At 49.5% G+C, this 21,297-nt stretch overlaps 1 protein-coding gene across 1 annotated transcript; it reads left to right on the forward strand.

The window, feature by feature from the left end:
- The first annotated feature begins 293 nt into the window (after window positions 1-293).
- Window positions 294-19,522, forward strand: EPB42 (erythrocyte membrane protein band 4.2). The gene is given in 13 exon segments (XM_069460926.1): window positions 294-303; window positions 3,625-3,810; window positions 4,445-4,678; window positions 6,550-6,668; window positions 8,044-8,148; window positions 9,386-9,563; window positions 10,109-10,247; window positions 10,546-10,659; window positions 11,419-11,654; window positions 12,756-13,055; window positions 16,134-16,294; window positions 17,424-17,557; window positions 19,360-19,522. Coding segments are annotated over 13 exon segments (2,079 nt in total).
- The last annotated feature ends 1,775 nt before the right edge of the window (window positions 19,523-21,297 follow it).

Here is a 21,297-nt window from a genome sequence, read left to right on the forward strand (position 1 = left end):
CTGCTAGCCAGGTCTGCCAGGCATACCCCTGCCTGGCACAAGAGATAACATGCAAAGGCTTACTCCCAGCAGCTGGTCCAGGAGATACCAGCAGGGAGGGAGGAGAAGAGAAGAAACCTGCTGAGGTGCTCACAGGAGGAGTGGAAGGAAGTTTTGTTATTTACAGATTCTTAAGCCAACAAAAGTACCTACATCATTTTCTGTCTGGAAGACGTACTCAGGGAGAGAACCCAGAAGCAAAAGTTCAAGACAGGCATTTCCTGTGGTCAAGTGGATAAGAGCAGCCTGCAGCCATGGGACAGGGTGAGCCAAGCCAGATTTCCAGGGGCTTCCTGGACTGTCAGTGGCCTCTGTGTCATTACGTGTTTTCAATAAAGGAAGTGGGATGATGGTGGAAGTGGTGGTGGTGTGGCCATGGTGCAGGGTGGTGGGTGCTGGTGCAGGGCAGGGGATGGTGGTGTGGCTGTGGAGTGGGAATGGGGTGGGGTGTTGGTGTAAATTGGTGGTCACGTTTGTGATGATGATGGTGGGACGGTGATGGTGGTTAATGCGGATTTATATTTTTATCCCAGGATCATTATAACATGACTGTTCACAGTTCACTGGGTTGGGATACAAGTGAGAGACATCCTGGGAAAGCATGAGAGTGTCATAGCTTCAAGGTCAAATGGGAGAGAAGGGGAGGTGGGAGTCAGAGGTCACCAGAGTCAGAGCACTCTTGCCAGGAATTAAGGACTATCTCCTGGCCTGTGGAATTGCCTGCCTTTTTGTGTCCTGAGGAAGGAAGTGGGTAGGCAGAGGGACTGTGGGGACCTAGATAAACCAGAAATCTACTCAATCAGAGGGACACCTTTGAAGATATCAGGAGACTGTCAAGTCTAGTCCCAAACCAGAAGATACCCCAGGGCACCAAATCCTTTCCAGGCAGGCGGCAACAGACCACCCAGTAGCCACCAGAGAGGATTCACTGAGTGTTAGCTCCATGGTCGTGGTGTGCTGGGCCTGGCTCGTGCTGGCTTGCACAGGCTGGCTAGAGCCAATTGCCAAATTTTTAGGAGTCTTGTGCACCAGTTATTAAACAGGCATTATTAAGAATGTAATTGTATAAACTTACAAGTAAACAAATTATATTAAAAACAAAGATAAAAAGCACTCCAAACTGATCACTTCTTAATTATTTTACTCCTTTTCACCTTCATGTTCTTGAGGATACTTAATTCTATTGTATCTATATAGTGGGGAAACCATGTAATGGTGTGTGACCCTGCACTTCTTCACAACTCTGCACTCAGTGACATCACATCAGTAGCTTGAAAGTGGCCCAGGTGCAAGTGTTTACGCCACAGAAACTGGCAAATAGCACCACTTGGTCCTCCGCCTCCTCTCAGCCCCCAAGCCAGTTGTTAAACATTTACCACACATAACTTCTTGAAGGGCATGCACGAGGCAGCGTGAGGTATTGAGAAAAGCAGCGGGCAGAGGGTGGGATGCTGTACACATCAGTGAAACCCCTGAAGAGCATCCCACTTGGGGTCTCCGTGTTAACACAACTTCTCACTGGGTTGTGATTCAAATACAGGAAGACCCTGAGAAAGCATGAGGGTGTCATAGCCTCAAGGCCCAATGGGAGAGAAAGGGTGGTGGGAGTAGGGGAATCCACCTAAAAGGGGCAGAAGCTGACATAAAGCAAGAAGCCAGGCAGACCCCAGAACGCAGAAACCGCAGAGGCCGCTGCAAGGGGCTGTCAGCACAGGTGTAGGCCTGAGGCTGCTGCGCTGCACCTGAGAAGCTCCCGTCGAGGCTGTCTCAACGTTCTCCTCTATCCATTGAGGGAGCAAACCCTGGGGCAGGGGATGCAGATATGAAAACCCCTGTGCCTCGGAAAGCGCACGGTGAAAGGGGAGCAGAGGGCTGGGCAGGTGATGGCTATGAAGTGGGACAAGGGCTGGGGAAATGCAGCAGAGCACTGTGGGGGCTCAGAGGACCGACCTCTGCCTGGGATGGTCAGTGAAGGCTTCAGAGGCGGGTGCCTCTGGATCCTGGAAGATGAGTAGGCACCAGCCAGGTAGAGAAGAGACAGGGGTAGCTTTCCACACAGAACCAGCGTCCAGGTGAATTCTAAATAGTGGCTCTTGCTATAACACTGTGGTCATTATGTGGATTCGGATACACTGAGGCTCAAGTCACATGCCTTAGGACATGACTGCTCACCATTCCACCGTCCGGTCCAGCTCCACTAGCCCGCAGGGGCAGGGCTCGTCCTAGGCCCCAGCACCAGCCTGGTGCTAAGCAGAGAGAATCACTTCTGGTTTCTGAGTGCTGCTGTACTTCAATTTCTAAATCCTGGCCTCATAGTAGCTATTTTTTCTATAGCCTTGGCCTGATCAAGCCACTGGAGGACAAGGACAGGGGCCCAAGGGACACCCAGGGGCACCAGGACCAGACATGTAGGGAGGTTCTTGCCCCCTCTGCACGCTTTCACATTTCTTCATATTTGATGTCAGTTCTTTTCTCCTAATTTTATATCATTGGCATCTTCTATCATCTCCATCACTAATGAAAGAAAAAATAGAGCAAGTGGGTTGCTTTCCTTTCTTGCTTCATCCTTCCCCTCTGCTCTTGAGTTCTACCAACCAGAAAGGTTGGGAACCAAAGGAAATTTGAAACAGGAGTATCTTGAATTCTCCAAGACATGTCTTGGAGCCTCAAGGACTTTGCCATCCGGGTCAGATCACTTCCCTGAAGTAGGTCAGACCTTATTCCACAGCTGCAAGCAAAAGCCATAGCTTCTCTCTCACAGCAGCTGAGCCAGTGCAAACGCTGCAGGCTGCCTTTCAGACCAAGGAGCTCCCCATGGCCTTCTGCCATCAAAGGAATAAAACTCCTTTGCTGCAAGAGGAAATAACCTTTTTCTTTTCGGTATCATGCCTTATCTTGGGCTTGCTGAGCATATTTTTTGACTTCCCTGCTCCTTGTTTTTTTCCCCCTTCCTCTGTACAATGAGAACTGACCAATTGACTGTCATAGTACTCTCAGGATACCTCCTTGAAGAGTTTTTCTGGGGTGCGTGGTGCTCAGAGTTTGGTGAGACTTTAGGTCAAAGAGCCACCACACATGATCTCGGATGAGTCAGTTCCATCCTCCGCCTCACTCCTGTCATCTATAAAACAAGAGAATTGGACTCAGTGATCTCAAAACCAGTTCTAAAAATTACATGATTGTGCTCTAAGAAAAAATGAGTAGGGGTAAGCAAGATTCTGGGTTTTATTCATTGCTTTTGGACTGGGACCAGAAAAGGATTCAATCATGAGAACAAGCATTGCTCTCATTAATAAAAAAAAATAACAGTACCATTTAATGGAACTTATTGTGTGCCTGATACTGTGCTAAGTGTATTACATACATTGCCTCATTTAATCCCCACAACTTGCAAAGAGGAATGATTATTCTCAGGAAAAGAAAACTGAGGCTCAGAGTGGTTAAGTTACTTGCCTGAGGTTGCACAGCTTATAAGTAATAAGTCGAGCCAAGGATTTGAACCCTGGCCTCTGATTCCAAAATCTCTGCTTTTACTTATGTTGTCACATTTACCTAGTCTCCATGATGTCTCTCTTTTCATGATAGCCCTGAGTATCAAGAGCTGCGACTTCCAGGCAGCAAGAAACAATGAGGAGCACCACACGAAGGCCATCAGCTCCCAGCGACTCATTGTGAGGAGGGGACAGCCCTTCACCATCATCCTGCACTTCCGTGCTCCAGTCCGCTCATTGCTGCCTGCCCTGAAGAAGGTGAACCTCATTGCACAAACTGGTAAGTGGGACAGGCCTAGACCTCTTCGGCAGCAGGACTGAGGGTGTGGGGTTCTATCTCTAGCACCCTGGATAGAGAACAAGGGCCCACACCACAGCTGGGTCTTAGCAAGTCCTGCCCAGCCAGCAGGGCTGCTGTGAGGATGCCCCGAGATGGCGTGCGTAATAAATACTGTTTATTATGACTCAGAAGTCGCTCGGTGGCATTATCACTAAGGGGTTCCTTTTGGTTGCAAATGTAATGTCAGCTTCATAGAAAACCGTGATTGGGATCTAATCCAGGCTAAATATAACATTTAATTGCTACTATTTATCCAATCCATACTACATGTCAGATATTGGGCCAATTATGTCACATGCAATACCTTATTCAGTCTTCACATGGGCCCTATGAAGCAGGTAATATTATTATGCCCACTTTATAAACTATGAAGCTTTTATAGACGTAGGTCCATGGGTGCTGAGAGCCTGTGCTCTCCCATCTCCCCGTACTGCACCTCATTACCGGATGGGCCTCTTCCATTCTCCTCCAAAACCAATTTTCACCTGCTCCATCTTCGTAATACCCTGACTATATTACTCTTGAGTTGTGACCAAGAACTCCAAATGACCTATTTATCGCTGTGTCACTGCAGGAGAGCAACCTTCCAAGGACAACAAGACCCAAGCCACATTCCCGATTTCCAGTCTGGGGGACCGAAAGTGGTGGAGTGCAATGGTGACGGAGAGAGATACCCAGTCCTGTACCATCTCTGTGACCACGCCCGTGGATGCTGTCATTGGCCACTACTCACTCCTGCTGCAGGTCTCAGGCAGGGGGCAACACCTCCTGGGCCAGTTCACGCTGCTCTTTAACCCCTGGGGTAGAGGTATGTTTGGACCTGGGCCAGCCTGGGTCACACTGGGACTCAAGAGTTTCACTGCCAGCCTGACGGGGATCCCGTTACAAGGCAGGGCTAGGAAACTGGCAGAAACATGGGGAAATAAAAGAACCTTCCCAGGTTCTCACAGATGGCCCCGTGCCTGGACCCCAGTTCCTGACTGCCCTCCTCTGTGGTACCTGAATCCCAGTGGGCTCTCTCTTGTCCAGGGTACAGTTAACCAACCCCCCACCCCACCCTTTATATGCCCCACCCACAGCTCAAGCCCTTCTTTCTGCTCCAAGGGTATAGGCAGGTGGAACACTGCACAGGAACTAGTGTCCACTCAGGGGTCCCCAGCCCCATGGCTTCCCACATACTGGCAGGAAGACCTTCAAGTCATTTCCCTCTAAAGCTGAGGCTTTGGCATACCCCCTAGCTGACCCTGAGTCCACAGCCAGAACTAGGCCCTGGTGACCAGAGCAAAGACACAGCAAAGACAGTTCTGGGACAGTGCTTGGTTCAGAGGTAGCCCACAGTGGTGACTCCAGTGCCAGGATTCCTGCCTTCGTGCTCAGTTCGTAGGGACTGCCTAGGGAAGGCCTCGCTACATCAGTGCGTGTAGAGCGTCTGTCTGGGCAGGGGTGAGTTGTTGGCTCTGCTCATCTGGGAGGTGATTAAGAGATTTTCAGAGATTCTCTGACATCTCAGTCTCATCTTAGCATACTTGGAGATGAGGCTCTCCTGGATCCAAAAGAAAATTTTACATCATATAATGAAAGTCAAAGCCCTATTTATAGGCTGAGAACTTTATAAAGGGGGCTGCCCCCAAGTGGAGAAGAGGAGGGTGGTGCTACCTGTGCTCTCATAACATACTTCCCAGAGGCCTGCGGATCCTGGGGCCAAACACCTCAGTTGGGCATGATTTCCAAAGATGTGATGTCTCACTGACTTCACAGAGAGTACTCAGGGTGGAAGGGCAGGAGTCGAGGGCTCCTTGGGCATGTGGTTATGTGATTTTAGGCCCCAGATTTTTCAGGGCTTCCTGATTTCTAATATCCTGTCTTTCTGTTGCCCTGAGTACTCTCATCCCAGCTGGATGCCTGGAGGACCCCTGAGGGGCTACGGTTCTGAAATCCTTTTCTCTTCCTAGCCTCCAGGAACTAGTCCAACCACCCCGGCCACTGGGTCAGAGCCATAGGCACTTGGCGAGCGGGGCAGTTCCCTCGCTGTTCCCAGCTTCCCAGAGTGAGCAATGGCCTCCTTAAAAGTCGCCCACCCTCCCCACGATGTCCAGGCCAACCCTTGGATTAGGAAAGCAGGAGGGGCACCAGGAAGAGACCGCAGGAGTCCTAGGCCCACTTAGACACCCTCAGGGCAGAAATCTAATGCTCTTACTTCCACTTCTCAACCTCACAGCCCCTCCTGACCCTGTCTTGCCAAATGCTCTTCTTCCCTCTGTTCACTCCTGTCAACCTACGCTTAACTATTTTTTTTTCTGAAACACCTTTTTTTGGTCACAAATTGGACTTGTGGGAAAGACAGACAGGCCACTGGGAAGCTTCCTGGGTTGTCGTCAGTTTCTCTTGGGTAATTTCTCTTGCTCTCTGGCTGTACCTGTCTACGAGAAACAACTAGGCTTTTTAAGGTTGGCTTGTTCCTGTCTGCCTGGCTGGCCATGCAGGCACACTCTGATTCACCAGGGACTCTGGGCCAGGTCCCAGGGGGAGCTGAGGAAGAGGGACTTTCTCCTCGGTCTTCAGCCCAGAGCTGAAGAGGAGGCCTGCAGCCAAAACTGACCTGGGCAGGGAGGGCAGAGGTCTGGATGTAGAGGGAAGGCCTAGCACCCCACAGGCCCTCATTCCCCCATTTCTCGCCAGAGGATGCTGTGTTCCTGGGGAATGAGGCCCAACGCAGGGAGTATGTGTTGAACCAGAACGGTCTCATCTACCTCGGCACGGCTGACTGCATCCAGGAAGAGTCCTGGGACTTTGGCCAGGTACTAGAGATCTCAGAGGGGTGAGGCAGACAGTGGCTGTCCTATAACCTTCAATGTCCAGGCCAGATAGAGCTGGCAGGTCCAAAAGCCCCTGGTCATGAGGCCATTTCTTTTGCTCACTTTAGTCCTGTGGTGCCTCCCTTTCCTCCGGGCCACATCAGACCATCCTCCACAGCTACCAGAGTTATCTTCTTAAGACCTGTGGCAAACCAAGTCTCTGTTAAATCCCCACTGTCTACAGCAGCAGTCCCCAACCCTTTTGGCACCAAGGACTGGTTTCATGGAAGACAATTTTTCCATAGACAGGGAGTGGGCGGATGGCTTTGGGATGATTCAAGTGCATCACATTTACTGTGCAGTCAAACCTCTCTGCTGATGATAATCTGTATCTGCAGCCGCTCCCCAGCGCTAGCATCACTGCCTCAGCTCCACCTCAGATCATCAGGCATTAGATTCCCATAAGGAGCACAACTTACATCCCTCGCATGCACAGTTTACAGTAGGGTCCGTGCTCCTATGAGACTCTAATGCTACTGCTGATCTGACAGGAGGCGGAACTTATAAGTGATGTGAGCAATGGGGAGTGGCTGTAAACACAGATGAAGCTTCATTCACTCCTAGGTGCTCACCTCCTGCTATGTGGCCTGGTTCCTAACAGGCCACAGGTCCACAGCCTGGGGGTTGGGGACCACAGGTCTACAAGATAAAGACTGAATCCCTGGATAAAGGCCTTTCCAGCCACACCCCTGCTTTCCTTTCCCATGAGCCACCCCATGCTCCAGCTCCTCTTGTCCCTGGAACCCCAGACTGAACATTCCCTCTGGCTGGAATAGCTTCCCTCCCTTTTCTCCTGGCAAACTCCTACCTGTCACTTAAGACCTTCTGGAAGCCTTCCCCACCCCCAAAGGCAGAGAGAGTCTCTTCACTGTGCTCCTGCTCTGTGTTGGCATCTGTACCCAGGCCATGTTGCTGTGATCTGTAATCTAAGGGGCTGCGTGCCCATCTCCATCCCTAAACTGAGGGCTCCTCAAGAGCAGGAGCTGCCTTGGTAACCTCCACACCCAGGTCAGTGCTGGTGGGAGCAGGAGGAGCTCACTAAATGGAAACGAAATGAAACAAATCTGCATAGCACAGGTCCTCGAGAGCTCACACCCTACTGGGAGAGTCAGACAACAGAACAGGCCAAGGACTGCATGCCCAGGCACAGGGACAAAGTGGGAGGGAGGGAAAAGCCAGAACTCCCAGGGGGGACAACGAGGCAATGGAGGAAGGTGTGGAGCCTGGGCCTAGGGGAAGGATGAGATGATGGGGCTGTCTTGTGGTATGAGTGCTTGACCTGGAGACCCTTCATCATGGCCCCATGTGTTCCTTCCAGTTCGAGGGGGATGTCATCGACCTTAGCCTGGGCTTGCTGAGTGTGGACAAGCAGGTGGCAGAGTGGAGCCGGCCTGTGCACGTGGCCTCTGTGGTGGGCACCTTGGTGAGTGAGAGGTCGGGGGAGGCAGAGTGGGGAGGAGATGAGACAAGAGTCCTCTGCCAGACCTGCCCCACCTCTGTGGCACTGGAAATCCTCAAGTCACAAACGGTCGCTTCCTGCCAGGCTATGAGGGACAGTTCCCAGGAAGGTTCTGAGTGAGGAGGGGAGAAGGACAGGCAGTGGCATCCACAGGGGTGAGAAAAGCGAAAAGAAGAATCATCCCTCAGGACAAAAGCCAGCTGAGGACCAAACCTGGCCTGGACCCCTCAGAGCACTCTTTTCCCTTCCCCTTGAACCCGCCCCAACCTGGAGGCTTAGGTCCCGGGGAAGGAGGACATGGTGTCCATCTCACCCACTGCTTGCTGCTATGGTGATCAAAGGGACTTGTTGTCATTTCTAAAGTATTCCTGAGAAAATGCAGGCCATGAGGGTAAGATGGTGCTTTGTCTTGTCTCTAAAAGTCCTTTCAGAGCAGTAATGTGTTCAGAGCAGTAATGTGTTCTCCATTTTCTCGGTGCCTCTGAAGTCCCTACTGAAGAGGTGGTGAGAATCACCACCTGGGAATGGGAGGAAGCTTAGGACAAGCAGCCTCCAGGACCCAAGTGTGGACCACCTCAAGAGAGTCAGGGCCAGTGAATCCAGCTCCCAGTGAGGGACGGCTCTCATGCTCCTTCATGGCTGTAGAAGGAGGATGTGTTAAGGAATCCCGAGGCCGGGCGTGATGGCTCACGCCTGTAATCCTAGCACTCTGGGAGGCTGAAGTGGGAGGATCACTTGAAGTCAGGAGTTCAAGACCAGCCTGAGCAAGAGCGAGACCCTCTCTCTACTAAAAATAGCAAAAATTAGCTGGGCATTGTGGTACATGCCTGTAGTCCCAGCTACTCGAGAGGCGGAGGCAGGAGGATTGCTTGAGCCCAGGAGTTTGAGGTTGCTGTGAGCTAAGCTGACACCATGGCACTCTAGCCTGGGCAAGAGAGCGAGACACTGTCTCAAAAAAAAAAAAAAAAAAAAGGAGGAATCCTGGGCCCCAGCCCTAGAGATTATAACCTAGTGGGCCCAGGATGGAGCCCAGGAACATGCAGGTTTAACAAGTGCTGGGTGACTGATGCAGGTGGTCTGTCCACCATGCTCATCACAGCTCCCCAGGCATAGTGAACAAACCACCTGCCTCAGTCCCCATCCCCTGGAAGCTGTCCTGCTCAGGGGACTCACACTGACATCCACACATTTCCCCAAACAGCTGTGTGCTCTCAAGGAGAAGCGTATCCTGCCCACACCGCAGAGCCAGGATGCCCAGGAACGGGCCTTGCTGAACAAGCGCCGGGGCAGTGTGCCCATCCTGCGGCAGTGGCTCACTGGCCAAGGGCGACCTGTGTACAACGGTCAGGCCTGGGTGCTGGCCGCTGTTGCTTGCACAGGTACAGAGCAAGCGATGCACAGCTCAGTCACCTTGGCTACTGAGCAGAGTGCCTCCCTGCCTCTTGGGTTGTCCCTTGGCCTCCTATGTGGGAGGAACATCTCCAAAAGCTGTCTCTACTCCCAGCGTTTCCCCACCTTCGTCCCACCCATGAGCACTTGTCCCAGGCAGCTCCTCCCCACCAGCTTCCGCTTCTCTCCCCTCAGGCTCCTTGGCAAACTCTGCTCCCAAACTCGCTTTTTCCCTGAAACTTTCCCTGCCCCTGCCCCAACAGAGCAAACCCGCAGTGCTCTGTGATATATTCGTACCCCTCTCCCCACTATAAACTTTCCACACTGTGTAACTGGTGCCTTATTTGTCTACCTTCATACTTCCTGATTTTGGCTGTCAGTCCTAACTCCCTGGTGCCTGTACCCCTTCTCTGTCCACAATGTCACCTGGCATTTAAGGCAGAGCCTGCACAGAGGAGACATTGAAAACTCTAGCCGTACACACTCCCCCAGGCCCGGTCTCCGGCGCCCCTGACCCTCGCCCCTGTCCACGCAGTGCTGCGATGCCTGGGAATCCCCGCGCGCGTCGTCACCACGTTCGGCTCGGCCCAGGGCACTGGCGGGGGTCTGCTGGTGGACGAGTACTACAATGAGGAGGGCCTTCAGAATGGAGAAGGCCAGAGAGGCAGAATCTGGTGAGAAGTCCAAAGGAGAAGAGGTTCCAGACCAGGAAGGGCTCCCCTGCTTTGTGGTATACCGAGGGGGAACCCCACACCCCGAGGGGCCCTGGCACTGGGAGCAGGCTTTCAGGACCCCGGGAGGCAGGTGCCGACGGTCAGTCACGGTGTGCATGCCCCTTCCTGGGAGTGTTGCAGCCACTTTTACACGGTGTCCTCCCATCCCATGGTAACAACAACTCTGCCAGGCTGCATTTCTAGAACCTCTTCAGCGCCCCTTTTTTCCCACCTGAAGTTTTCCCTGTGCTACATTCAGGATCTTCCAGACTTCCACAGAGTGTTGGATGACCAGGCCTGCTCTGTCCCAGGGGTATGATGGATGGCAGATCCTGCACCCAAGTGCTCCCAGTGGAGAAGGTAAAGCCTAGGGGCGGGGCCGGAACACTCAGGGCTGCTCAGAGCTGCGAGAGCTGAAGGAGCCCCTCGGAGAGGAAACAGGAGTGGTCCAAAGGGAGTCTGCATGCTCCAGAACAGGAGAGGCAGAAGGAAAGATGCTGACCCGATGCCAGCAGGCTCAAGGGAATAAAGGTGTCAGCCATCCTGGCGACAAGGCTGTGGGGAGACTAGGTCCACCTTAGAGCAACGGGCAAAGGAGCTGAGTCTCAGTGAGGGGCAGAGGATCTACGTGGCCAGTGGATGTGGTGGGCCAGGGGCTTGCAAGGTGGGGCTTCTGAGGTTTTAGACATGGATGAAGAAGATATGATAGGCTCAAACCCAGAGAATGAAACTTCAGGACCCACATAAAGATAGTTCTTCCTCACCCAAAAAGAGAAATGTCACAGAGCCTGGCACCTAGTAAGTGCTCAAGAAGGCTGACCTATTCCTATCATCATTAGTAGAGCTGGCTTGGGGACTCCCTGTGCTAAGTGTGTTCCTCTGAGGTTCCACCTGTGCAGTTCCTGAGAGGGCTCCTGCATAGGTCATGACCAAAAAGTATTATCACGAGATGGTTGTGAGCCTCACCTCTGTGATGCTCTCTCAGAGACCCTGCCTGTGCCCACCTCTGACCCTGGCCCTGGGGAGGGAGAACAGGGTACAGGATGGGGACGGAGGTTATGTAGCTCTGAGCTGAGCAGAGGTCTGGGCATGGTTCCTTTGCTCATTGACCGTTCTCTCCCTCAGTCCCTAGGTTCTGTGATCTGGTCCCAGTCAGAGCAGTCAAGGAGGGGACACTGGGGCTGACCCCTGCTGTGTCAGACCTTTTTGCCGCGGTAAACGCCTCGTGTGTGGTCTGGAAGTGCTGTGAAGATGGGACACTGGAGCTGACTGACTCCAACACAAAGTATGTTGGCAACAACATCAGCACCAAGGGTGTGGGCAGTGACCGCTGTGAGGACATTACTCAGAACTACAAGTATCCTGAAGGTACTGGTCAGGGAAGGGCCACAGGGCTCTCAGCACCTAGAGCAGCAAACAGGGGGTGGGCCAGAGAGATGCAGGCCAGAAAGAGTCCCAGTCCCTCCCCATCATACAAAACATGGTTTCTCAACCCTATTTGATGCTATTGGCATTTTGTTCCAGATCAATCTTTGTTGTGAGGGGCTGTGCATCTTAGGGCATTTGGCAGCATTCTGGCCTCTACCCATGAGATGCCACCACCCCTCACCACTACTACCACCACTTGTGACAACCAAAAACATCTCCAGACATTTCCAAATGTCCCTTGGGGGAAAAAATTGCCCCCTGTTGACAACTACTGCTATAAAGCAATACACTTACGACCAAGCCCAGCTGCCAGAAGACTTTGATGTTGCCCCCCTCTCCATCCCCTCCAACATCCCCCAACCTGTTTCTCCATGTCAGTTAATGGCACCACCAGCCACCTATTTGTGCAAACAAGAAGGCTCACACTGCCCTGGCATCTTCCCCCTTCACAGCCCCGTGCTGTCCTCACGTCTGTCCCTGCTCTCTTTCCCCACTGCTGATAGTTAATCCAGGGCCTCACCCTCTCTTGTCTATGGGCCTGCAACACCCCCTAACTGGTTTCCCTCACCCTAGTCTCTCCATCATCATTCCGTTTCCAACTTTCTGTTTCCAGAATGAGCTTTCTAAGGCTCAAATGTCATTAATGTTACTCCCCTGCGCCAGAATATTCCATAGCCTCAACTGTCCTTGGAATAAATCTAAATTCTTTTACATAAGAAGATTCAATTCCCTGCAAAACTGTCTTCAGAAACAGTGTTGACTTGTCCCAAAGCTTGCTCTTTCTCGTCGTTAAAGGAACAGATTCACAGCACTTGAAAAAGAACTTAGCCCTTGAGTGGCTTGGAAGAGAGACGCTATATCTCTCTATGGTGGATCTGCCTAACACACCTTTTTGGGCTACATATGGCCTTAGAGGTTTGCGAAGCCTTCTGACTTTGTCATTTGAGCAGAAGTGGGTAAATGACTTTCAATCCTGGGCTTTTATTAGAAGGGTCTATAATCGCAGGCTAAGAGGCCTGCTTTGTTTCTTCTGTTCTCCAGGATCTCTACAAGAAAAAGAGGTGCTGGAGAGAGTCCAGAAGGAGAGAATGGAACACAGGAAAGACAATGACATCCATCCTCCCAGTCTCGAGAGTGCTGATCCTGTGTACCTGTTCTTGGAAGCACCCAGCTCTCTAGCCCTGGGAGGGGACGCCCAGCTCTCAGTGATCCTGGTTAACCTCGGCGACCAGGAGAAGGTGGTGCAGCTGGCAATTGCGGCCCAGGCTGTGTACTACAATGGTGCCCTTGCTGCTAAGCTCTGGAGGGAGAAGCTGTCCCTCACGCTCAGTGCCAACCTAGGTAACATTCTTATGTCCCCACCAGACACCTCCCGCACCCTTGGCTCCTGCCCTGGGCAGGCAGCAGAGCACCCCAGAGCTCCCCAGAACAGCCACAGAGCAGCCCCCACAGGTCTCCAGAGATGGCTTTTAGTGCCTGGTGCTCACACTCATGTTCTATGTCTTTCTCATGCAATCATTCAACACATGTTTGTTGGGCCTGACATGGGAAAAAGAAAACAATTCCAGCTGCAGTCAGATAAGTAAACAGGCCTTTCATAGCAGTGTGAGAAGCGTTTGCTGAAGTAAACAGGGTACAATGGCAGGAGAGTATCTCGCCCAGGCTAGAACAGGCTGTCCCCAAATAAATCATACTGCACTGAGTCTGGAAGGATGAGTAGGAGAGTAATAGACAGAAAAGTCAGTCACGACATTCCAGACAGAAGGAACTACATGTGCCCAGGTCCCTCTTCCTTCCTGAGATTCTTATTTAATTGGTCTGGGATGGGGTCCAGGCATTGGTATTTCTTAAAAACTCCCTATGTTACTCCAGGGCTGAGATTCCCTGGACCAGAGCACTGGCTCTCAGACTTCATTGCACATTAGAATCACCTAGGGAAGCTCGATGCTCAGCCTGCATCCCAGACCAATTAAATCAGAAACCCCACAATGGAACACAAACATCAGAATTTTTAAAAACTCCTCTGGTGATTCCAATGTGCAGGCAAGTTTGAGAACCAGGGAACTAGAGCGTGTCCACAGGATTGCAACAGCCTCCTAACCAGTGCCCCTGCCTCCAGTCTCTGCATCCTTATTCCCTTTCCAAGCATAGGAGGAGTGGAGCGGGGCAAGTGTCGTGAGAGCTGGGCAGGGCCCAGGTCATGCAGGGTATTGTATGACATGCTAAGGAGTTCGAGGTTTGTTCTCTGGGAGATAGAGAGCTGGTGAAAGGTTTTAACCAGGACAGTCAATGTGATTAGAAATCCATTTTAAAAAGAAAGAACTTCTGGCAGAATGGAATGGAAGGGGTCATATTACAGTAGTGGTTCTTTTTTTTTTTTTTTCTTTCTTTCTTTCTTTTATTTCATCTTATTGTTATGGGGGATACAGAATTGCAGGTTACATTCGTTGCTCCTGTACCGCCTTTCCCCCCAAGTCAGAGCTCCAAGCGTGTCTGTTCCCCAGATAGTGCGCGTTGCACCCATCATGTAGGTATATATCCCTCCCTTCCCCACCCCCCCTTCCCGAGTCAGCACCTTCAAGAGTTACCATTTCCCAAAGGGTGCACAATGCACTCATTGTGTAGGCATACACCCATCCCCTCCCCCACCCCCCACCTCAGTCTGATATCCGATTGGTGTCGTTCCCAGATGTGTATTTAGGTGATGATCAGGGAAACCAATTTTCTGGTGAGTACATGTGATGCTTGTTTTTCCATTCTTGGGATACTTCACTTAATATAATGGGTTTCAACTGGCTGCGCATTGAATCACCTGGGGAACTTTAAAAATACTGATGCCTGGGCCTCACTGCCAGAGTCTGATGTAACTGATTAGGGGTGTGGCCTGGCATTAGGATTGTTTTATAAAGCTCTCCATTTCATTCTATTGTGCATCCAATGTTGAGAACCATTGGATTGGAGGTTGGAAGGTTTTGTAATAATCAAGCCAAAAAATGAAGGGTAAATTAAACTAGCAGCACTTAGAGTTAAGACAAATTAAGGAAGTGGGATAAGATTGGACTTGTCAATGTGTGTATGTGTGTGGAGGGGGGTGATTCTGGTTTGGGTGAGCCACCAGAATGGGGAAAATGGGGAAGAAATGGGTTTGGGGAGAAAATGATGAATTTGGTTGTGGCACATGTTTGAAAGCCCATGAAACATCCAAGCAGAGAAGACCAGTAGGCAGCTGGAAGCCTAATCTGCTACTGAAGATAAAGCCCTGGCCTGGAGATTAGACATAGGAATCCCAGCACAGAGCGGGCCGCCAAGAGTCAAGGCATGGGTGAGCGAGAGGGTGAGGAGGGAACTCGGCAGCACCGCATTTAGGGTGCAGTCTGAGAAAGAGCAGAGAGTAAAGGAGACCAAGAAGTCAAAGGGAGGAAAAGAGCACCCAGCAAAGTCAGCAGAGAGGTCATGAGGTGTCAAGGCTGAAAAGCATCCGCTGAGAGGGTGGCCTTGCCCAGAAGCAAAGGTGAAGGCCAGCTTCTGGGGGTTAAGCAGATTGAGTCGGGGAGCCGAGACAAGCTGTTCAGTCCTTCCTGGAGGCATGACAGGAAGAGGTGAGGCTGGGCAGAGGGAGGGTGCTGTGTTTTTAAGATGAGAGACAGCTGAATCTGCTTACACGCTGAGGAAAGGCATGCATGGAGGGCAAGACTGAAGCCTCAGGAGAGATAGGTCATACTCAATAGTTTGACCCCTAGGGAATTGAAAGATAACTAGAATAATTACATCTCTCGTGCATGGAGCACTTACTATTAGCCAAAAGTGGAGTTAAGTGTTTTCTATGCATCATATTCTTAATCCTCACAACCACCTTATGAGGCCAAAACCATTACTGTCCCCACTTTACCAGTGAGGAGGAGACAGAGGTTAAGTCATTTGCCCCAGGTTACACAGTTAGTCACAGGTGAGGTCAAGATGGGGCACAGATTTAAAAAGCAAGGACCCAACTTGGGCGGGGGGCACACCTGGTCCCCCAAGGGGGGGTGATAGCGGGAAGAGATGTCCATGTCTGTAGGTTGAAAATGGGAACCTGAGCTTGAGAGGATTCCTACTTGATGGCTTCATTTTCTCTGTAAAAGGGAAGGAGGAGAAGCAGAGAATGGAAAGAAACTAATGAGCATATATTCAGCAATTCTATGAGGCTGGTTCTGAGATGAGCACTTGATTTGTAGTATCTCGTTTAGCACAAACCATCCCACTAGAAAGGCATTGTTATTAGACAAGAACACCGAGGCCCAAAGAGCTTAACTTGTTCCAGTTCACAGGGACCCTTCCACAACCCCATTGAGGTGGTCTGCCAAGAGCACAAGAGGTGGCTTGTTTCTGGGGTACATACACCCACCCCTTGACACTGACCCCGCCTGTCATGTGTTTCAGTTAGGAGAATAACCACCGGCCTGTCCTTCTCCTATTTTGAGCAAAACCCACCTGAGAACAGCTTCCTCAGACTCACTGCTGTGGCAACGCACTCTGAGTCCAGCCTTAGCCGCTTTGCTCAGGAAGACATTGCCATTTGTAAACCACGCCTTACCATCGAGGTAGGCACCTGTCCTTCTCTGAATTACTCTCATCTGCTACCACTCAAGGTCCCCATCTCAGAAGAAATCTGAGCTCCTTAAGCTTTGGAGCGGATGGTCATGCTGCAGGATTACCAGGAAATGCTAGGTTTGAGAGCTTCTTCTCTTGAAAGTGATGGTTTCTTATGTATACTCTTAAGGTTTAAATCTTCCAGCTTCTTTAGTTGGTTAAGTAAAGGTTTCTAAAATTGGGGCTTCCCAGCTGCTGCCTCCATACTTACAGGGATGATAATAGACTATGTTTATTTAGTGCTTTATAAATATGCCAAAGTGTTTTCACCTCCCTTATTTCTTTTAATACGAAAGTCCTATGAGGTGGAACTGTTCCCATTATTCAGGCGAAAAAACTGCGTTCCAGAGAGCAACATGCCCCAGATCATTAAAACAGGAAGTTCTAGGGGCTTATGCTCTTGGTCCAGCCCTCTTTCCACATGTCTACCCTGGCCAAAATGAAAGAGATCTGGTCCCTGCCCTCAGGGAGGTAACAGTTTGGTCTTCTATGTAAGTGCTTTAATAGAGCTCCAGAATCACTATGGGATAAGTGAAGCAAAGTGGGTTAATTCCAGCTGGTGGGTTTGGGGATGACTTTACGAAGGATGTTACCCTCATGCTGGGCCCTGAAAAATGGGTATGTTTTCAGTACAGAGGTTGGGAAAGGCCACTGAAGGCAGAAGACTGAGCGATGAGGTGCAGAGGAAGGAGCCTGAGGGGTGTGCTGGGGATGGGAAAACACCTGGCATGGCTGGGATGTCTTTTAGTCAAGGGAAGAGGTGAGGTTGGAGAGGTGGGTTGGGGGCAGACCATGAAGAACCCCGAATGCAACCCAGGCTGAATTCCAAAGACAGTGGGAAACTCTCCAAGATTTCTAAGCAGAGGAGAGGCACCATCAGAGATTGTCACCGATGGATCAAGGGTGAGAATAAATGCAGACAGATCAGGTACAGTGATAAGGAAGTCAGCTGTGGAGTTTGGGTCAGTTTGGCAGATTTGAGAAGAGTAACTGAGGAGGGTACAGGGGTATCCAGGAGGTGTGAGGGTGACTTCAGCTCTGTGTCCTTGGCATTCACTCCAAGTGTGACCTCTTCCACAGATGCCAGAGAAAGCAGAGCAGTATCAACCTCTTAAGGCCTCAGTCAGCATCCACAACTCCCTGGATGCCCCCATGAAGGACTGTGTCATCTCCATCCTTGGAAAAGGGCTCATTTACAGAGAGAGGAGCTACAGGTAAGAGACCACAAGCTTCTCATCCTACTAAGATATCTCAACTGGTCAGAAAGGCAGAAGCCCACAATTAATAACTGTCTCTCTGCCATGTCCATGGAGACAGAGCAAATAGCCTCAGAAGCTAAACTAAAGACTCAGGGCTACCAAATGACTTTTCTCATCCTGGGATCACCATGTCTACAGGGGGATGGAGGTGAGGAAGGCTGTGTTGGCCTCTTGAGTACCCACTTGACCTTGGTTGCAGACCTGGTTACGCAGGAAGAGCCTGGGTACTGCTGGTGAATGCAGATGAGGGAGTTAGGGCTGGTACTAGAGTGTATTGAAGGGAAGATAGACTGCCTCTCAGTGTGATCAGAGAGCTGCATTCTTTTAGTCACACAATATACAATTTTATTTATTGTGGCATTTGTTCACATTTCCACTACCACCCTTCATATCCTTTTGTTAGTATGTGTAAAAGGTGTACTGTTGCTCCATGAGCCTGTAGTTTTAACTTATGTAAATGTCTAATTGTTCTTTTCTCTCAGAACTATGTTCTTAAGATCCCCAAGCATATGTCAAGTCCATCGCTTCTGCTATGTAACATTCCACCATGTACATCCGCCACTTCCTACCCCTCCTCTCCACAGTGCTGGGCACCCAGAGTGCCTCCAACTTTCTGACACCACAAATAATGTTGCAGTGCACATCCTCACACAGGTCCCCTTATATATTTGTTTGAAACTTTGGCGGAGTCAGGGGATACATAGGCCCAGGAACAGAATTGCAGGGTCATAGGAAATAACGTGGTTTGACCAGGTATTGTCAGATTTATTTGCAGAATGGCTGGAGTCTACACGTCCTCTTCAAGTACATATACTCCTATCTCTCCTCCACTTCTGGCAACACCCAGATTTCTATTTTCTTCTAGTCCAATAGAAATAAAGCAGTATCTTTGTCTTAATTATCAACTCTTCAAATATTTGTCAGCTTTATCCATTTCCTCCACTGTAAATAGTTTGTCTTTATCTTTGCACACTTTTATTTTGCTGTTCTTGCCTTTTTTTCCTGTTAATTTGTTGGAGTTCCCTCTATATTCTAGGTATTAGTCCCTACTGGTTTTAGATGTTGCAAGTATCTTCTTTCATCATGTCCACTGTATGCTTAGTTGAATACCCAGTGCACAGTTTAAAGTTCAAGATACCTACTCCTACTGTCCCTGAGGTCCCTGGCAAGTGCCATAGCCTCATGAACTCAATGAGTCACTCCGGTCAGTAAGTCAAGAGGTGGGACTGTCAACATTCAACCAGACTTTTGTCTCTCCCAGATCAATCGCAGGGCAAAGCTCCTCAGGGGAAACCTGCCCCATTCCCTCACTCACCAAAAGAAGGTCCACAGACAGGCCAGGAGGTTGCTGATAGGGCTCCAAACATCACCTGCTGACATACTGACATCCTCTCAATATGCCTGCTGCACTCGCTGAGCTTAGCAATAAACAAGGGCTCCTAAGCTATAGCCTTTCCAAACATACCCCAGTACTATTACCAAGACTTGAACCAGACTGAAATCACAGATGATAAAAGGAAGAACAGATATAGCTTAGAAGCCCTTAGGATGTGTCTCTTCTCAACCATGCAATTGCTTAGTGTAGGGAGGCTCCTGTCTTCTATCCCCTTATGACCACCTCTATTTTAACAGCAAAGTACTTAGATGTTTATTTCTGCACGGTCCACCTCTTCAAGCAGGGAAGGATCAAAGTCACTGAGACCAGCAGAGCAATGAACCTGGGACAGAACTAGCACCTGCCTTTTCCTTTATTTCAGACTAAGTTCAGTGTGGCCTGGAAACACTGTGTGTACCCAGTTCCAGTTCACGCCGACACGCGTGGGATTCCAGAGGCTCACTGTGGAAGTGGACTGCAACATGTTTCAGAACCTAACCAACTATAGAAGTGTCACTGTGGTGGCCCCTGAACTTTCAGCTTAAACTTCAGCTCCCTCATCACTCTCCCCAATCAACCCTTGAAGTTACAATCTAAAACGAAACATGGGCTAGGAAGACAAGCTGTGTCTCAGTCCCTTTGTGTTGCTATCAAGGAATACCTGAGGCTGGGTAGTTTATAAAGAAAAGAGGTTTATTTGGCTCACAGTTCTGCAGGCTGTACAAGAAGCATGGTGCTAGCATCTGCCTCTGGTAAGGGACTCTGGCTGCTTCTACTCATGGTGGAAGACGAAGGGGAGCCAGCGTGTGCAGAGATCACATACAAAAAAGGAAGAGAGAGAAGGGGAGAGGTGCTAAGCTCTTTTTAACAACCAGCTCTCTCAGGAACCAATACAGTGAGAACTCGCTCATTACCATGAGGGCACCAGGCCCCTTCAAGAGGGATCTGCCTCCAGGACCCAAATACCTCCCATTAGGGCCTACCTCCAACATTAGGGATCAGATTTCAACATGGTATTTAGAAGGTTAAATATCCAAACTATAGCACTTTGCTTATTGGACAAATGAGTCTCCATTCAGGTTGAGCGGAAGAGTGACCAAGGAACAAAACTAGATTCCTAGAAATCAAGAGATATGGTATTTATTTCTGTCACCTCAGCTTAAGGCTGCCATGAAGACTGGTTGTCTTAGGCCAGGCACAGTGACTCATGCCTGTAATCCTAGCACTCTGGGAGGCTGAGGCGGGAGGATTGCTTGAGGTCAGGAGATCAAGACAGGCCTGAGCAAGAGCCAGACCTCGTCTCTACTAAAAAATAAATAAATAAATAAAATAAATTAGCCAGGAGGCTCACTTGAGCCCAGGAGTTTGAAGTTGCTGTGAGCTGTGACACCACTGCACTCTACACCCAGGGTGACAGAGCAAGTTGTCTTAGAATAGAAACTGCAGGGATTGAGTGACAAAAGGAAGCATTTGAAAAGCTATCAGATACCTTTTCAGAGTACATTCAGATTTGGGGGGTTCAGGGTTTTTCACAACCATTTTACTGCTCATTAACACATTCATTAACTTATAGGTAAGGGAAAGGACCTAACATTATTCTTATATTTACGATAAAATGGGACATTATCCAAAAATGGAATTTTTAGGTAATCCAAAATTACATTGATCAGCGCTATTCCAGACCATTATCTTCAAAGATCCAAAAATGACTAAACAAAGTTATAAAATATATGACATGGGACCTGAGAGAATTATTCAGCTATAGATAAATCTTTAGTAGAGTTCGATATGTATTAAGTATCCCACAAGTCTGATAGTAATAACATGAATTTGGTCCAATAGAGAAATATAAAAATTATTAAGTATATTTAAAAATAGGCTCTATATGAAAAGTATAAAAACTGGACTCCTTTTGTACAAAATTATGATGTTTTTATGTTATTTTGTTGCTTTGGCACTGTCAGTTTGATTTTAGTTCCTTCTCTTTATGACACTGGCTAAAAGTACTGAATGGCACTTTAAAAAAGTAAAACTCATTTGGCTTAAGGAATTTCAACTCCAAGTATACAGTAGTCACTCAAAAGAATAACTGCTGTTGTTGATTATACCTGAAGAGATGAGAAAGGCAGATGTGGTGAATTACAGCCATAGAGGGAAGAGGACTGGCACCGGAGGTGGTGGAGACCTGTAGTACATGGATAAGGCCCAATTCAGGTCACCAGAATATACATCACTACAGGTTTACCCTGCTTTCCAAGATGTAATACTCCAGACTGATGCAAAAATATAATTCAATGGTGATGCTTATGCAAAAGGATTA

Source organism: Eulemur rufifrons, chromosome 2, assembly GCF_041146395.1.
Source record: "Eulemur rufifrons isolate Redbay chromosome 2, OSU_ERuf_1, whole genome shotgun sequence".
Classification (NCBI taxonomy): domain Eukaryota; kingdom Metazoa; phylum Chordata; class Mammalia; order Primates; family Lemuridae; genus Eulemur; species Eulemur rufifrons.